Source organism: Leucoraja erinacea, chromosome 15 (assembly GCF_028641065.1).
Source record: "Leucoraja erinacea ecotype New England chromosome 15, Leri_hhj_1, whole genome shotgun sequence".
Classification (NCBI taxonomy): domain Eukaryota; kingdom Metazoa; phylum Chordata; class Chondrichthyes; order Rajiformes; family Rajidae; genus Leucoraja; species Leucoraja erinaceus.
Genome location: NC_073391.1, coordinates 3,684,321 through 3,697,749, shown reverse-complemented (window position 1 = coordinate 3,697,749; position 13,429 = coordinate 3,684,321). Strand labels below are relative to the sequence as shown.

General features: G+C 43.7%; 1 protein-coding gene across 1 annotated transcript in view; it reads left to right on the top strand.

Annotated features, from left to right (window-relative positions):
* Positions 1–13,429, top strand: part of LOC129703907 (cytochrome P450 26C1-like) — a 36,317-nt gene that overhangs the window by 12,817 nt on the left and 10,071 nt on the right. Inside the window, exon 5 of the mRNA XM_055646610.1 lies at positions 9,221–9,802. Coding sequence (XP_055502585.1) covers positions 9,221–9,802 — 582 coding nt within the window. The remainder of the gene's footprint in view (positions 1–9,220; positions 9,803–13,429) is intronic.

Genomic DNA, 13,429 nt, shown 5'->3' with positions numbered 1-13,429 from the left:
TAATACATCGTATCTTGCGGTGTTAAATCTCCATAAATGGGCTATATTGTATTTTCTGGATTGAATTATATTTGTCACTTCATGGTGACATACTCCAATGACTTTATTTATTCTTATTTTTAGCTTAGATACAGTGCGGAATCACATCCTTCGGCCCACTGACTCCGCGCCAACCAGCGATCCCCGCACACAACACTAACCCACATAGAAGGGTTTCGGCCCGAAACGTTGCCTATTTCCTTCGCTCCATAGATGCTGCTGCACCCGCTGAGTTTCTCCAGCTTTTCTGTGTAACCCACTAACCCACATACACTAGGTTTAATGTACATTGATACCAAGCCAATTAGCCTGCAAACCAGTACGTCTTTGGAGTGTGGAAGGACACCAAAGATCTCGGAGAAAACCCACGCATGTCACGGGGAGAACGTACAAACTCTGTACTGACAGCACCCGTAGTTGAGATCGAACCCGGGCCTCTGGCGCTGTAAGGCAGTAACTCTACCGCTGTGCCACCATGCGGCTCAACATTGAACAGTTTGGAATGATTCACTAAGTTCTTAATTATGTCTCTCATTTTAGTTCCAAATCGTTGTTGTCGACCCAGCAACCTAGTACTGAGCTCTGTGGAACCTCATTGCATTCCAGTGACTAAAAGTCCCTTTGCTGGTTACCCAGTGCTTTCTGACACTGAGACACTTTTAGATATAACTTAACACATTTGCTTTAATCCCATGTGGTTTTAATTACTCTCTTCATCAGTTTACCATGTAGGACTTTGTCTAAGATCCATAGTTTACATAATTCATGCTCTCCTTGGCACCCCTCCTTTGTGGCCTTGCTACATTTTCCAATGTTAGTCAAATGTTGGATCGGTTCTTCAGCCTGAATGATGCTTGGTTTATCCCACCTCCCAGTTAATTCCTCAGCATCATGGATGACAAAAATGCCACATATAATAGCCCTTGCTTTCCCCCTCTCTCTCCATCCCCTCCCCCTTCCCAGTTCTCCCACCAGTCTTACTGTCTACGACTACATTCTATCTCTGTCCCGCCCACTCCCCTGACATCAGTCTGAAGAAGGGTCTCGACCCGAAACGTCGCCCATTCCTTCTCTCCGGAGATGCTGCCTGTCCCGCTGCGTTACTCCAGCAATTTGTGTCTATCATAGATGACGTGCTTTGTCTCCACTTCTGTTGGTTCTGAGGTGGTTGAATCACATGTGGGACGTGGCTGGCTGGGTTGTGGAGTTGGGTGGATTTGTGTACACTCATTCTCATCTTGTGTTTACCGTCCAAAGAAACAACTCCCAAGTTCTTGGGCTTTCCTGAATGCTCCTCCTCCTCCAAGCTGCCTTGGAAGTGTACGTGTCTCAGTTAAATCTTTCCTCATAGAACACAGAACATAAAACGGTACAGCACAGAAACAGGCCCTTCAGCCCACAATGCCTGTGCTGTACATGATGCCAAAATAAACGGATTCACACCTCTGCATTTGCTGTATATCCATGTGCCTTTCTAAAAGCCTCTGTAAATAATTTGTAAATATAAACCCCAAGATCCTGCTTTTTCTAAGTATTCCCCCATTTATTTTATAGTCTGTTGGCACCATTGCCTTACTCAAATGCAATTGCTCACTAATATATTCCTAAACTGACATTTAAATTTACTGTGTAGGAAGGAACTGCAGGTGCTTGAGTCTGAAGAAGGGTCTCGACCCGAAATATCACCGATTCCTTTGAATCAGTGATGCTGTCTGACGCGTTGAGTTACTCCAGCTTTTTGTGTTACATTTACTGTCATCTTCAGCGATTTTCTCAAAAATAGCCACGAGACTTTGCTCACAAATAGAGTGCCGCGTCCCCTGTTTGTATTCATTGGTTGCAAAGAACTTTGAATCATTCTCGACCGGTGAGAGGTGCTGGTTTTAATGCAATTCTTCATTCCTGTCCTGAATGCCCAATAGAACAACACCTGGTTTTTAAGTTAATTTCAGGAAGTCTTCACAGGGAGAACCGGTCTGAATCATGAATCATCGAGGATCTCTCTTTAAATAATGCCATATTGTACACCTGCTAGGTCGCTCACTATACTTCCAAACACTTCCTGCTAGACATCATTTAGGTCAGACCTTGAACTGCATTACATTTGTATTCTGTAGTCTGTACCAAATATTTCCGGTATAAAGTTATTTTATAAAGAATATGTGATATGGGTTCATTTAATCATGTACGTGAAGCTATCAGCGGCGACTTGATTGATCAGAGATGGGAGCTTTGGCTAACTAAATATTCTGTAATTTAAATAAGTTAACTGTGTCGTTATATTGTGTGTAGGAAGGAACTGCAGATGCTGGTTTACACCGAAGATAGGCACAAAATGCTGGAGTAACTCAGCGGGACAGGCAGCATCTCTGGAGAAAAGGAATGGGTGATGTTTCGGGTCGAGACACTTCTTCAAAGTAACAACTCCAAACCTCACCCGCTCCTTCTCTCCAGAGATGCTGCCTGTCCCGCTGAGTTACTCCAGCATTTTGAGTCTGCCTCATTATATATCCAGAGCCATTATTAATAAGTAAAACTCTGATAAGCAGACAGGCTTGGCAGCTTTTCTGAACTATTTAATATTAAACCCCTTGACTTCATATTTGTTTTCAATGTTATGCCGTACAATAGCTTTTCCAGTGAGTAATTTGCATTGAAAGGGAATGCAGGAATCAGGGCTCTCATGAACTGGAAATGAGCATGAAAAACAGGGACCTAGTGAATGGAAAAGGAGCACAGACACCAGGATACTAGTGTGTTAGAGGAAGCACGGGAACTGGGGTACGAATGAGTGAAAATTGAGTATGAGATTTAGTGCCCTGGGGTGTTAGTGGGAGTGAGTACAGGGGCCGGTTCCCCGTGAAACTGACAATGAGTGCAGCAAACATTACCAAATTAGCTGGTAACGTTAGCTGGTAGACATCATCCAACAATTGGGTTTTCTAAACTATTAGATGGTTGAATACTTGGTCAACAAGAATAGAAAGAATCTTTGAACCGGAGTAGGGGAATCAATAGGTTTAACGTGAGAGAGGAAAGATTTAATAGGAACCTGAAGGGCAACTTTTTCACACAGAGGATGGTGGGTATATAGAACGAGCTGCCAGGGGAGGTAGTTGGGGGAGGTGCTATAACAACATTGAAACGGCATTTGTACTGGTAGATGGATGGGGAAGGTTTTGATGGTCATGGGCCAAACATGGGCAAGTGGGGCTAGTGTAGATGGGGTATCTTGGTTGGCATGGGCAAGTTGGGCCAATGGACCTGTTTCTGTGCTCTATGACTTCAAGAATTATTGGCCACCCAGTTGAACTACAATTTTACATAGTATTCAGCTTCAAAACTTGCCCTGGAGAATGTAATAGAGGAGCTCATTAAAATATACAGCACCCGTAGTTTGATGGCATTAAGCTGGGAGGTGTCACTGGTATTAAAATGTCCCAATCGACAGGATGCCAAGTGACACATAAATAAATTCACGAATGCTAAGGTTTTCTCACAAAATAAATAGGATTCTTTTACTGAACAAATGCTTAAAGGTTGCATATGACATGCCTTCATTCATAATTTACTGTCTGAGAATGAGTCAAGATTGAAAATAAGAATAGTAGTATACCATGTAGCTACCTTAGCATTCTCAACTATTTGGTATGGTGTGGTTGATCATTGACTTATTTCCATTTGAATGCATTTACTCTATGTACTACTCTTAATGATGTGTAATTTGATATGGTGTAGCATCGGGTGTTATTTGCAGACCATTTCCAAATTTCTGCCATTCCCTTTTACCTGGAATCATTCCCCAACTTGCTTCGTGGAAGTCCCGTATGTAGTTTTCAGGCTATGCCTCTTAAACATGGAATTCTAAACCCTTTGTGAGTTCTAAACTCTTTGTGAAATAACTTTTCGTAGCTCTTAGTAGCTGAAATCAATTAAATCACTTCTGAACTTTCCAATTGTCAAGGAATATATCACCTTCTCTCCAGAGATGCTGCCTGCCCCGCTGAGTTACTCCAGCTTTTTGTGTCTATATATATTATATCCAGTGATATATATATATATATACATATATATATACATATATTACATATATATATACATATATATATACATATAGTTACATATATATATATAACTAGTTTGTGTCTTCTCCCCTCACACTCTAATGCTGGAACTTGGCTATCACTGAATTTGACGAAAAACGTTTTCACCCAGAGAGTTGTGAATCTGTGGAATTCTCTGCCACAGAAAGCAGTGGAGGCCAATTCACTGGATGTTTTCAAGAGAGAGTTAGATATAACTCTTAGGGTTAACGGAATCAAGGGATATGGGGAGAAAGCAGGGACGGGCGGGGTACTGATTTTGGATGATCAGCCATGATCAAATTGAATGGCGGTGCTGGCTCGAAGGGCCAAAATGCCTACTGCTGCACCTATGTTTTCTATGTTTCTATGTAAATGTTTGGTTTCTAAATGCTGCCAAGGCACTTTCATTCCTGTCTGGGTATAAAGGGCAACATTACATTAACCTCTTTTCATTATTTTGTATACGTGTCCTCCATACATCTTAATCCACACGGACCCATAAATCTCTGTCACTGCTTAAGATTTTAAATCTTCTCAATGCCACACTTGCCTACATTTGCTCAATGAGTTAACATCTCTGTAATTATATCCATCCATCCACATTCATTATAGAGCTGCCTTTGCCTGTGTCATTAGCAAACTTGAATAGTGGCTTCTGACCACAGCATCATGCTGTTACCCCGGTGACTGGCTCCAGTCGATATATGCTTATAGAATCCCCCAATCAACCCCTGTTAACTTAACTTTCCTCCCCTGCCCCCTGCCATTCAGCCAATTTCTTAACTCTGTCAATTTTGATACATATTCCTGAGATTTAGCAAACAAGTTCTTGCCAGATGTTGTATCAGATGTCCTCTGGAAGCCACATCCACTAATCCACTAATATAGTCATCTCTTCAAAAAAATACAATCAACTTTGTGAGGCAAGACCTTTCCTTTGTGGGTCCATCCGACCACTCTCCAATCAATTTTCAGTTGAGTTGGGTATTCAATCCTTAATCATCAAATCTTATAATTTCCAAACACTGTTGTTATCTGTTCAACAAGTCCCTTGATTTGCCATTTTATATGAAATTGCAAAGCAAGAGTACACAGCTTTCCAATCAAAAAGAAAATATTCAGATTCAGCAAATGCTCAAAATCAGGAGTTTCCAACCTTTCGAGTCCTGTTTACCCCAGGCAACTTTAATAGCACATAACAATGTTAGTTCACTTATTTATGAACAACTAATGATGAACAGATACTGCTATACCAGAACCAAACAGCCAGTCAATGAGAAAAAATATGTAAAAATCCACAATCAACAAATGTATCCCCTGGATAGGTGAAATTTACCCCAGGTTGGGAACACTTGCTCTAAATATTATCATCCAATATTCTACTTCTGCCTGCTCAACCTCACCCTATAGCTTAGACCGTCGAGTCCTGGCAACATCCTCGTAGGTCTGGTCTGCACCTTTTCCAGCTTAAGAACATCTTTCCTATAACAGAGTGATCAATACGCCACACAGTAATCTAAATGTGTCCTCACCATTTGGTGTCCACAACTGTAGCATGATCTCCCAACTACTTTACTCAATACTCTGAATGAATGCCAATGTGGGGAAAACTCCTAGATCCCTCTGCTCTACAACACTTCCCAGAGCCTTGCCTTTCACTGGGTAGGTCCTGCCTGCCCTGCTTAGACTTCCCTACATCCAACACCTCGCACTTCTCTGTATTAAACTAGGAACTAGAAGTGAGGAAGAGCAAAGAGATCAAAGAAACTGAAGATTAATTCCTTCCCCACTTTTGTTTGGAATCGGAGTTTTTTTTCAAACATCCAAAGATGTTTTTAAGTGGCCAGTGTCGTTATGGAAATTCATTTGTAAATGCAATTGTGTAACAGCCTCAAGCTCTTCAGAGAAGGAAGGATTGTATTTGTATGCTTTCCACCTTTCGTTGTAAACATTCTTGTGGGTTATTTCCTGATGTAGATACTGAACTTTTGCTTCTCCTGCTGCAGATTTTGACAACCATCTTCGCTATCTACAATGCCACCCACTTTAGTATTATCTGCTAATCATGTCTTGTACATTCTCATCCAAATCATTGATATACTTGACAGACGGCAATGGGCCCAGCACTGAACCCTGAGGCACACCACTAGCCACAGGCCTCCGGTCGGGAAAGCAACCTTCCACCATCACCCTCTGCTTCCTTCCATGAAGCCAATTTTCGATCCAGTCGGCTAGCTCTTCTTGGATCCCATGCGATCTAATCTTCCAGAGCAGCCTACTATGCAGAACCTTGTCGAATGCCTGCTGAAATCCATATATACAATGTCTACAGCTCTGCCCTCATCATTATTTTTTTATGATCCAGCTTAATGGGACATGATCCCCCGTACAAAACAGTGCTGACTATCCCTAATCAGTCCTTGTCCACCTAAATGCATGTATATACTTATCCCTCAGAATACTCTCTAGTAACTTTCCACCCACAGTAGATGTTAGGCTCACTGGCCTGTAGTTCCCATGCTTTTCATTGCAGCCCTTCTGAAATAGAGGCACAGCATCTGCCCCCCTCCAGTCTCAGGCACCTCAGTTGCATGTAATGATGACTAAACCTCAGGCAGGACAATTTCCTCTGTAGCTTCCTACAGTGTCCTCTGATACATCTGATCAGGCCTGGTAGATTTGTCTGCCTTCATATGAGTCAGGACCTTCAGCATCTATTCGACCATAACACTGACTGCTTTCCAGACACTTCCATCTGCTGCCCCAAGTTCCCCAGTGCCCATGTCTTTCTCCATTGTAAAAACACCCAGTCAATGGGTTTAATGGCACAAAGCAGTGGGTGTATTTTGCATTTTGTTGCAGGCTGGTAAGGAAAGTTATCCTATAGTTTTATGAGAACGAGTGAGTTTGTCGAGGGATTTTTGGAAATAATAAAGGAATAATGTCGAGAAATTTACAAAAGATATGTAGAATGGCATCACCCATAACAGTGGCAGGAAAATAGAAATGATGTTGGTGAAAGGCTGCTCGCCAGATTATTAGTTGAATCCATCCCGTCCCACACCCGTAGTTAAGGTACGGAGGGAACAAGATGGTAAGTTTAGATATTCGCATCTAGGCTCAAAGCGTGAATAGAGATAGATATTTCACAATGTCAAGATCAACAAAAGGAAATTTGAGTTAGATTTTTTGAAGTGTAATAAAATTCAGGGAATGTGCCCATTGTAATTGAAGTAAAGCAAGCTGTCATTAACTGGTGGTAATGTACAGGCAGGTTACAGTGATGTGGTGTGTAAGAAGGAACTGCAGATGCTGGTTTAATCCAAAGATAGACACACAAAGCTGGAGTAACTCGGCGGGGCAGGCAGCATCTCTGGAGAGAAGGATTGTGCGATGAATCAGGTTGAGACCCTTTTACAGACGTATGTTCTTAGAGTAATGTAGTAATGGCCAACACAGAACGAGGCCGCATCTACTTTTTGAAGTAGAACAGTGCGAACTTGATACAAGGCAGAAACTCGGCATCACTGGACTCATGTGCTGAAGAAAATGTGTCCGGCGTACATTGTCAATGTTATTATTTTGATTTCATATACTGCAACGTGTCGAATCTCAGTGTGGAGCATACGGGAGGTATATGGGATGTAAGACATAGTCGATCCAGAAGAACTTTCAGTCATTGAATTGGAGGCTGTGGAGGTTTTTTTTTTACCATTGGCTGCATCCTGAGCATTGACATTGCACAATGGGATGGAATGGAATGAACACTTTATTGTCACATGTGACAAGTCACAGTGAACTTGCCCACCCAAGGTATGCAAAGAGTCGCCATATAAAGGGCACTGACAAAGTTACAAATTACTCCTGCCCACTCCTCCTTTGTCACCCCCCCCCCCCCCCCCCCCCCCCTCACTCACGGTGGTCTTCCCACATCGGGTCCTCTATTGATCTTCCCCTCCCCTCATAATAAGATGATGTTACGTTGCTTCAACAGATACAATACATGCTGAACATTAGGCTGCAATGCTGTACAACCACGGGCTCATGTGCAGCAGTCACAGAGCCGACTGTGCATCTGCAGTAATGTGAAATTCCTGCTCGTGTGGGAATCCAGCGACAAGCTAATGAATCCCCTCTAACTTCACCCACCCAGAGGGAGCGGGCGCCTGCCTGGGGGATGCCAAGTCAATTGTGTAGATGGGCAGTTAAATGGCCCAGGCATAGAGGGCTCCATGTTACCCATAGATGCTGGTCCGTGGGATCAGTGGAGATAGCTGGGTAGGAAGCTACTGCGGATACTGGTTTAAACCGAAGATGGAGTCACTCAGCAGGTCAGGCAGCATCTCTGGAGAGAACGAGTGGGTGACGTTTCTGGTCGAGACCCGAAGAAGGGTCTGGAGAAGGGGCTCGACCCGAAACGTCACCTATTCCTTCTCTCCAGAGAAAGTGCCTGTCCCGCTGAGTTACTCCATCTTCAGTTTGTGCCCATCTTCAGTGGGGATACCTCCTCGGTGTTCTGGAGAAATACGGTGTTCCCACGAATGCTCATTGACTGCAATAATCGATGGCGTTCCCATCAGCTTTAATAGTATAGAAATGAACCCGTTGGGTCTCAGCGCCTGGGTTACCGTTCTGTCTATTTTCCAAAGAGGAATGAATTTGACGGCTTTTAATCGCTCCAGTGTTTAACTATATAACCATATAACAATTACAGCACGGAAACAGGCCATCTCGGCCCCTCTAGTCCGTGCCGAACACTTACTCTAGCTAGTCGCATCTACCCGCACTCACCCCATATCCCTCCATTCCTTTCCCGTCCATATACCTATCCAATTTATTTTTAAATGAAAAAATGGAACCTGCCTCCACCACTTCCACTGGAAGCTCATTCCACACCGCTACCACTCTCTGAGTAAAGTTCCCCCTCATGTTACCCCTAAACGTTTGTCCCTTCATTCTCAAATCATGTCCTCTTGTTTGAATCTTCCCTACTCTCAATAATGGCGTGTGTGCGGTGATGTGATAGCTTCTTACTCCGTGCATCCGTCAGCAATTTACCCCTCTCTGTCTCTGTCTCTGTCTCTGTCTCTCTCTAGGAATCTGCGGTGGAGTTGATATTCGCCGCTTTCTCCACCACGGCGAGTGCCAGCACCTCGCTGGTGTTACTCCTCCTGCAGCACTCGCAGGTGCTGGCTAAAGCCAGGCAGGAGCTGCGGCAACACGGCCTGATCCGCAGCTGCCAGTGCGACCAGCTCCCCGAGCCCCGGGATGTCGAGACCCGCCACGGACACGGCCCAAGTGAGGAGCAGGCGGGCGGGATCTTCCACGGGAACCAGCGGCTTGTGGCCGGAGAGAATGTGGCCAGGGACAGCAACGGCCTTCCTGCTCTGGACAACCCCGCCCGCAATAAAGAACGGCCCCAAATCCACACTGCCCAACATCCCAGCTTCGCCCAGGGTAGCGAACACCTTCGGTCTCCCCCGTTTGGGAGCCAGGAAGCGGCGTGGCCCCAGGCGGCAGCGGCGGGGACTGGTGGTTGCGAGGACTGCCAGCGCTCTCTGAGTCTGGAAGTGTTGCTCCGTCTGCGCTATCTCGACTGTGTCATCAAAGAGGTGCTGAGACTGCTCCCCCCCGTATCCGGAGGCTACAGGACAGCGCTGCAGACCTTTGAACTGAACGTAAGTGAACATCTAATGGACACAACTAGCTGGCGCTGCGTCTGGCCACCCAGTCAAGGGCATAGTGTGGAGCAGGGGACTGAGCTCACAGGACTCAAGCGCTCCTATGTTGAAGGTTGTCAGGTAGGGAATGTTCCAATTGTGGTCTACTGACGGAGGAAGTGGAAGATCCAATTACTAGGGATGAGCAGAGACGTAGTTCTCTGAGTTCTTCAGGGTCTGGGGGAAAGGAAATGAGAGACATGGGCAGTGATGTGGAGAGATATAGAACAAATGAATGGTTAGCTGTGGGTTAGGTGAAAACGAGTTACAAAATATTAAACCAATAGACAATAGGTGCAGGAGTAGGCCATTCAGCCCTTCGAGCCAGCACCACCATTCAATGTGATCATGGCTGATCCATCCCCAATCAGTACCCCATTCCTGCCTTCTCCCCATATCCCCTGACTCTGCTATTTTTAAGAGCCCTGTCTAGCTCTCTCTTGAAAGCATCCAGAGAACCTGCCTCCACCGCCCTCTGAGGCACAGAATTCCACAGACTGCTGGGGAAGGCAGCGTTTGCTTACATTTTTGTCTGTTATGGGGTGACTATTCACCCACTGTGTGTCTGTGTTGACTTTGACAGAGAGCAGTCCGATTAGTCCCTTCCTCCACAACCTTGCAAACTATCTTCTTTCTAGCATTTATCCAATTTCCTTTCAAATGTTTTTATGTCATTTCATCCATTAACCGCTCTGGCAGTGTATTCCAGGTTATAATAATTCACTAATTTACAATAGTTTTTCTTCAGTCAATTACTTTCAATATGGTTCCTAGTAGCATTTTGTTTCCAAATAAACGACACCAGCCTTAAATATCTGTTTGGGCTGATGTCTTTAATACATTTAAGTATTTCCTTTTATTTTATTCCCATATGCACACATTCATAAGGGGTCTGGCCCGCTGGTTCAAGAATATTTGTGGACAAAACCCAAGAACTTTATTTCTATGTTTCTAACTTCCTTACTTATAGAAGCTGAACAGAGCAAACTTGATAGCTGGCAGGACCGATTGTACTTTGACCAGTGGTAGTGAAGGGATATCATCTGGGGGAATGCGATAATGGTGCAATTCACGATGGTAGAGTTTAGAGCTGGATAATGCTCCTGTAATGAACCACTCAATAAGGAACCCTGTTATGAAGACAGTCATCACCAGAGCATCACTGATGTTGACCTATTGCCCTACTTGAATATAATTGCTGTTATCAACATTTTTTAATAAATAAAGAACTTTCTGGAAATACTGAGTTCTGAAAAACACTCATGCACACAATATATTAACTCTTCGACTACTGAGTATGTCCCTTGATAGGCAGGTAGAGGCAAGGGTCTGCAGATACCGGTTTACACACAAGGGCCCAAAGTGCTGGAGTAGCTGCTCAGCCAGGACATGCGTAGGTGAAAGAAGGGTCCACATCCAAATGCCACCTATCCATGTTCTCCAGAGATGCTGCTTAGCCTGCTGAGTTACTCCAGCACTCTGGGTCCTTTTGAGCTAGTAGAAGTGTTACTGGGGCTCAGATACTCTCCCATTGGCTCTCGAAACGCTTCAAGTCAAACTAATTAGTAAGATATTGGTAATGATTTCCCATTGTCATGTGCATTGAGATACAATGGAAAGCTTTGCAAGTGTGCTATCCGTTAAAATCATACTCATCATGAGTACAATCAAGCCACAAACAAGAGAAGAGAAAAACACTAGAGGCCAAAATATAGTGTTGCGCCATTATACCATTGAACAAGTTTAGAACAAGTGCAGATAAAAAAAGAGCAAGGTCTGCAATGAGGTAGATTGGAAGATCTCGTAGCTTATAAAAGAACAGTCAGTATCTGAAAACAGCAGGGGGAAAGCTATTTGTGAATTGGTGGTACATGCTTTCAACATTGTTCTGGCCAAGCGGAGAGGTGAGAAACCTTGTCTATCTCCCAAGCAGATGGGAGGGGAGGGAGGATAGGGAATGACTGAGGTGGAACGTGTGCTTTATTATGTTGGTTGCTTTCCCAAGACAGCATGAAGTGTGTAGGGTATTATTACGGGCCAAGCATGCAAATATTCTGAGTTGCTCAAGTTGAAATCCAGCAGAATGTTTGTGCCTGCAGGGAATCACAGATTCTTGACTTTGTCAACCTCTCCCCAAGCTTCTTAGGCTTAAGTAGATAGATATAAATATGTGAGAAGAACATGTGCTGCCAATCAAACCTAACCCCTGGCTCTGTAACCATTGTAACCATAATAAACAAAAGCAAGCAAATTGACTCTAGACTCTAATCCACCATTCAATGCGATCATGCATGCTCATTCTATCTCAATGAATGCCCCATTCCTTTAATCCTAGTTGATTTCATTTGCAAATGTAGGCTTAGCAGCTACACGTTGTGGTATAAAATTCCAAATATATTTATAGCCATCAGCGCAAAAATCCTTCTCAGCGTCATATGTGTTCAATTAGAAGGTTGCTTGTGCTTCTGAATGTCAGTGAGAATAGACCAGTTATATTCAACTCCTCCTCAGAAGATAATCCCTTCATGACAGAAATTGGTCTAACAATTCTATATGGCACCAACTCCAGGGCAAATATATTGTGGGTCATTAATTTTTTCCTTACAAAGTGAATAATCTAATTCCCCAAGTTGTGCTGTTTGCCACTTCTACGCCAACTCAGTTGACCTGAATAAGTCACTACTGACTCAGTGCATCTGTCCTGCGGTTCACTTTCCCACCAAGCTTTACATTGTCAGCAAAGTCAGATACATAATATTCTGCCCTTTACCTTGTTGACGAATACTGACTCCCACTAGCTGGTGCTCAACTCTGATCTTTGGCACCTGTCACTTGTTTATTCCTGTTATTTCCTATTTATTTATTCTATTAAATATTCTTCTTATTATTAAAAATTAAATATTGTAATTTATAATTTATATTTATAATTTATAAATTGGCCTATTTATTTCTATTATTTTATAGGCCTTCAATCAATTCTGTGCATTTTGGTATAATATCTTCAATACTATCTTTGTTGTAAATCTGTCCTTTGAACGATCATAAATACTACATCCACAGCTATCGAGTTAGTTGCATATTCAACAAAACTTGCATTTGTCAAATGCATTTTCTTTTTCAAAAATCTATATTCACTCCAGCGAAACTACTTGGTTGTGGAGATGTATAGGAAGGAACTGCAGATTCCGGTTAGCACCGAAAATAGACACAAAATGCTGGAGTAACTCAGCGGGACAGGCAGCATCGATGTAGAGAAGGAATTAGTGACATTTCGGGTCAACTGACTCTCAGTCTGAAGAAGGGTCTCAATCCGAAACGTCACCCATTCCTTCTCTCCAGTGATGCTGCCTGTCCCGCTGAGTTACTCCAGCATTTTGTGTCTATCTTTGGTTGTGGAGTTTCCATATCTCTGCTTTGTGATTCAAAATTAAGCAGTGGAGTGGGGGGGGGGGGGGGGGGGGGGGGCAGACAGCGTGGACCCGATGTGGGGGGGGCAATCTTTGAGTCAATGAACAGACTCGACTTTTGATTCGACCCCTCCCCCCGTCATATACACTCCCCCCCCCCCCCCCCCCCACATGCGGC